This window comes from Pieris brassicae, chromosome 7, assembly GCF_905147105.1.
Source record: "Pieris brassicae chromosome 7, ilPieBrab1.1, whole genome shotgun sequence".
Lineage (NCBI taxonomy): Eukaryota > Metazoa > Arthropoda > Insecta > Lepidoptera > Pieridae > Pieris > Pieris brassicae.
In genome coordinates, this window is record NC_059671.1 from 8,753,805 (window position 1) to 8,759,580 (window position 5,776).

Genomic DNA, 5,776 nt, shown 5'->3' on the forward strand with positions numbered 1-5,776 from the left:
GAACTAAACCCTAAGGTTAAAAGGCACTTAAATTGAGAAATATGAAGGCCCTCACAAATAAAACAAGGCCAACAAACTCCAGTCTAATTAAATTAACAAACGAACCAACTTTTCAAAGAAAATTTGAATTGCAGACAAAATTAATTAATTCATTTTGAATTTGATAACGAGGATAATACTAAGTTCAATACATTTAGTTTAATCATTTGTAATATAAATATAATATTTCGCAACACTTCGACACCAACGATGAAAACCTAAGTAAAATACTAGATTACTAGAAGAACAGCAGTAGTCTTAAATCCAGAAACCATAAAGCTTTCAAAAAATTCGAAACGAAATAAAATCATGCTCTTTATACCACAAAGAACGGTTCGGTAGCCGTTGATACCCAATTTGATAATAAAATAATATTCCCTGAGTACATACCTCGTTTCCTTATATTCTTAACATAAAAGGCACACATTTGGCAGTCGTAAGGATATAGAAAATATTAGTTTGAACAATAAGAGAGGTTAGACTAATAATATACTACAAATACTTTATCTTTACAATAGTTCACAATACGCACAAACACTCACTAGTAATACAAAATTGAGGACGTAACTATTAATAAAATATAATTGGCAAAAATGTTATTGAAATAAAAATGCGTCTAGCATAACCCGAGGCAAACATTAAAGGTAACAGAATAGTAATGTAACGATCGGTCAAGGTCGATCATCCTCATCAAAGTTTATAAAATAAAAAATATATGTTTCAGAACATCTTAAATAGAAAAAAAATTTAATAGGAAATTTACAAGAAATAAAAAAGACGAATTAAACTAATAATTATCATTCCAATCCAGTAGACTGTCAACAGTCTTCTCACAGATGAAAGAAAGACTTTCATGACACCACACATCATTCAATGTCGCAGCCCTGAACATTCCTCCACAGTACTCGCCTGGAGGCGCTGAATCAGGTTGGCCAGATTGAAACTTGTCATACCCAGCCTCTTGTAATGATTGACCTATAAAACAAACGATTATCAAAATCCACTGGAAATATGGAAATCCCGTAAGTAGCCATTCAAGTAAAAATATATATAGCTTTTTATAGCGAGAATTTATATATGTGTTCTTTCTTTAACCACTACCAATACCTACGAGATTTTTTAGATTTCTAAATATTATATTGTCTTCGAAAAGTTTTAGTACTGGTCATAGAACCTACCATGTATCGTTGTCCAAACACCACGTTCTCCCCAATCGTGGAACCCCATCAAGACAGTGTCATACCGAATACTGCCAGCTACGTGCATCTTGAAAAGGTCCCTCATTACATTGGCTTCTTCATCACTGTTGATGATAGCAAGATGTCCACCCTCAGCTGCACACGTCATGAATGCACGCGTCCAATTTCTGTCATCTGTGTGAAACTTATAACAACTTCCGGTTCTTTGATCCAGTTTGTAACCTGAAACTTATTGGCTTCAGCGTGCGACTCTCATTTCTGAAGTTTGGTCCCCTGCTGAGCACAAATGGACGTTCGCTCAAAGGGTGCAGGAAAGCATCAGGAGGGAACCGACTTGCCTTAGACCCAAAAGGCACAGAAAGCTGATCACCTACTTGCCTTTTAGATTGATGGAGTATTATTTAGTAAGATTCTATCTACGAGTATGTGTAAACTTCACAACTTCCTAACTTCCTAACTACACAGGGCCACTGTGCATTGTGCCAGTTCTCGAAGGAATTGTTTTCGTAATGAGAGGCCGCGTAGTACAGTCAAAACACAGTAAGTAGGAGATAATAAACCAGAATAATATTTTGCACCTGTATCAACAGTCCCACATTCAGTTAAAACCACCTTTTTTGAACGTTTTCTGTAACAGATATATGGAAACACATCGTCACAGTTGACATCAGCTATGGTTCCATTTCTAAGCATCACGATACAGCTCTCACTATTATTCTCATTGTCTGGCTCCATTGGCATCCACTCTACCGGCATCTTGCCTAGGGGAACACCTGTATTGGAAAAAAATATTCATATCTTTTTTCTATAACATTATTTTATAAAATAATTTCTTCCGTACATGCTTTGTAAAATAGCAATTACTGTAAACAAAAGGATTCTATATATAATAGAACAACGGTTAGGGTATAGGACACAATGTAAAAAAGTATAACATATAATTAATTTAAAAGTCATAACTTAGGGTCGGTTCACGTATAACGGAGTATTCGTCACATATTGTCGGTCACGTAACGCCAGAACCAACAAATATACAGAAAAACCCACGACCGTTCACACTCAACCGGATGATACATAAGTGCGTCGAACGTATAGCGTCTATTTCGTTTCCATCAACGCGTTGTCGGTCGACGTAAGACCAGCAACGTCGTGTGATAAATATATTTTGATCGATTTTCTTTTAGTATTGAAAGGACACAACTACTTCAATGGGCTTCATTAAAAAAATCAATGTCACACAGCACAATCGCTCTGTAGATGCTACGCAGAAACTGACAAGTGTAAAGTGGGAGGTCTATTTTGATTGAATAGACGTGACGGTTGATATGATCGACCCATTTTCCGTTAGATTTGACCGACCCTTAAGGATGAAAAAGAACGTCTGATCGTTCAAACAAAACTTCTGGACTGCAAATTATATAACCTTTAATGACCATTTTTTTTGCAAAACTTATTTACCATCAACTGAATGAAAGTCTCCTTTAGAGAATGTCGCGTGTGTGCCTGTAAACACCCCGGATATCCCGGCCCTAGTATTTCTCATGACAATCTTCATTACCTCCACTAGGTTGATCGTATTAGGTGAACACAGTATTGCTCCTAAAATAATATATAAATATATATTTAACATATAATTGACGCGACCATATTACATCTTTACATATTCACGTTATAGGCATTTACAAAATCACTCGTACTAGTACTAAGATAGGAACAAATGATAACTTGATTCAATATTGTTGTTGTACCAATTCTAATATAAAAAACTTGGTTCTGTAGTTTAATGATGCCACAATTACTTTCTTAGAAACTGTTAATTGCAGAAAATTAATGAGTAGCCCAGCCCAACTGGTCTGAGAACATATAGCTGGAATAAATTTAGTTTTAAGTATATTATTATTATTTTTATAACAAGAAAGATAGTAAATAATCGTTGAATTTTTATCGCTTTTACTCTCAATAATTGTCTATTATGTACAAACCATTTTTTGACGATGTTTTCATTCACCATACGAGTGTTAATGCGCAAATAGACAAAAAGTCTCAGCACAGCCGGGTTTCGAACCTTCATTCTCGGGCATGGGAGTCCAGAGTACATGACCCAGACTTTACTGACACGATTTTATATACTTTTGAACAAATTAATGTTTTATTTATATATTTAATCAAGCTAACTTTCATATTCTCTAAGTTGACCTCTGAATATAAAGTATATTGAAATTCACACGTGTGTAACCTTCTAGTTGGCATCTCAATCTGGCTTCATCCCAGGTAGCAGGAACTTGGTGTAATTTTATCCAACCGTCAACTTCAGTTACAAACTTATAGTCATAGCGGTACTGACGACATTCTGAAAATAAATAGAATAATGTTATATCATACATATATAATACCTACCTGAAATTATCGTTTATATAATTATAGGTAGGTGGAATATTAAAACGATCTTAATCTTGTTATCCCCTCCTCCTCATTCCTAAAATATACCATTACTATATAATTACCTATTCTTAAAGTACTTTATCGTAAATAATGAACATGTAGTCCCATTTATGTATTTTATAAAAAATGTTTGCTATCTGACATTACGCAATGCCAACACACAAAGGTTTGTACTAACAAATAACTGGCAAAGCTAAAAATATCTGATTATAACAAAGTGAGTGAGTCAAATCATAACGCGAGTTATGTAAACCAACTTAAGTTAAATTACATGTAATAATTAGAAGCGTAATTTAAACAATAGTCTGTAAGGATAATGTATATATTTCTGTAATAATAATAAATAACAATAATCGAACGCTTGAAGCCGATATTGAGCCCTTTAGTTTTTGCCACACTTATAAATTGTATTTTAATATTCTCGTTTTCGATATATATAGACTATAACATAAGTGTCATTTAGATTGTGTAAAACAAAAAGCTTGGCGATTAAAAAGAGTGTGGGAGAGTTTATTGCCAGTTCTTCTCTTCCGTTCTACGCCCTTGATTTGAGAACTGGCAGTAAATGTAAAATTAGAAGCATTTAATGTATATTTCTTTTTTTTGACGTTCATAAGTGTACATTGTGTTACCTATATAAATAAATGATTTTTGAGTTTTGATTTATGAACCCTTAGATAAGCTAACTTTGTTTTGTTAGCGTCACAACCCCACTACTCTTAATTTTATGTTAGTTATAAGCTCATATTTTAAACCATTAAAGTCAGTTGTTACCCAGCTTCAAACGAAGAGTATTGTTTAAAAATTTCCATACAACAACCGCCGACGAACTTAACTCGCGAAATGCAAAATTTTGAAGAAACGGTGGGTTTGCTATTCGAGAATACTTGTTATACTATATAATATGAATGAATTATATGGCATTATTGAAGGGCACATTATTATTAGTATTGACAATTAAAAAACTTACCATAAATATTAAAAACTAGGAAGAAGGCAACAAATAATTTAGTTCCCATTTCAATGACCACCTATCACGAACTACAGAGAAATAATTACAACTTAAACATTTATTAATTCCTTTTTGTAATTGTGGTTGAAGTCGGATGCGGTAAGATGTCGTGTGTATTATAAAATAAATATGCTTCCTTACTTTTTTATCAATTCTACTGATTTGTAAACTATCTGTAACTATATAATATTATTTTAAAAGTCACACAACCTAGCCACCATAATAACCATTGTGTAGTAGCAAAAATTTATATCTCAAAATTAAACCAAGATGAATTATCAAATTATTACATTAAATTATCTCTATCTACATTCTCGGTCTGTTTTCACTTCGCTTAATTGGACGGAAAATTGTATGAAAACCAAACCTCATGTACATTTCGATATATTCCAACAAAGAGAAACTTCTAAGGATTCATTAATTTATTTTTGTCCACTTTGCCCGATGTTTCGGCAAAAATTAGCTGAATGAAACATCTCTATAGCTATAATTAATTCCTATAATACCTTTTCTTAAAATAATTCGTATTTACCTACTAATAGCGAGATTATTAAGGAATTTGTCTTTACCTATATTTTTTCAGAAAATCCTATCCTATCTCTGTCGGATTTGAGTAACAAAAATTCAAATATGTAGTTTATCAAACATCCCAAGCTCCTCTTAAACAAAATACATTTTCGGTGATAAACCAAAAGCCTTTTGAGTTATTATAGGTTGCTTTACATACATAGTTCATAATAATACGTAGCTTGAATCCGGTTAAAAAGTGTTTTCTTTCAATGTGTAAAAACTATGTTAACAAAAGACAATACTATATACATTGACCTTCTCATAAAGTAATGAAAACTGTAAACAAAATCATTAAAACCTTGAATATGCTTAATTAATATAAAAGCTAATTATGAAGGAAAGTAGAATTCTCGTTAATCCAATGAGCCTGACCCGAATTTAGAGATTATGTCGAAGATTTTGAATCGCGAGGCACGGAGCGCGCATCTAAATTAATCAGGTGACTTTCGGGTCTTAATTCTCAAGCTTCGTAATTGTAGTAATGTAATGGAAATTCGCTTTACAAAAACGCGAT

General features: G+C 33.0%; 1 protein-coding gene across 1 annotated transcript; it reads right to left on the reverse strand.

Annotated features, from left to right (window-relative positions):
* Nucleotides 1-262: 262 nt before the first annotated feature.
* LOC123711981 (lymphocyte antigen 75-like) lies at nucleotides 263-4,706 on the reverse strand. The gene is made up of 6 exons (XM_045664878.1): nucleotides 4,651-4,706; nucleotides 3,475-3,588; nucleotides 2,697-2,837; nucleotides 1,817-2,011; nucleotides 1,218-1,460; nucleotides 263-1,014 (listed from the first exon to the last, which is right to left on the reverse strand). The coding sequence occupies exons 1-6, from the start codon at nucleotides 4,697-4,699 to the stop codon at nucleotides 827-829; spliced, it is 930 nt and encodes a 309-aa protein (XP_045520834.1). The 5' UTR covers nucleotides 4,700-4,706; the 3' UTR covers nucleotides 263-826.
* Between the last annotated feature and the right edge of the window lie 1,070 nt (nucleotides 4,707-5,776).

What these genes read in the sequence shown, in the direction of transcription:
- LOC123711981 (XM_045664878.1), bottom strand. Translation starts at nt 4,699, where the DNA reads ATGGGAACTAAATTATTTGTTGCCTTCTTCCTAGTTTTTAATATTTAT. An exon ending in AGACTTTCATTCAGTTGATG is followed by an intron (nt 2,012 to 2,696) that starts GTAAATAAGTTT and finishes TTTCCAATACAG; the next exon opens with GTGTTCCCCTAGGCAAGATG. An exon ending in TGTTTGGACAACGATACATG is followed by an intron (nt 1,015 to 1,217) that starts GTAGGTTCTATG and finishes TTTGTTTTATAG; the next exon opens with GTCAATCATTACAAGAGGCT.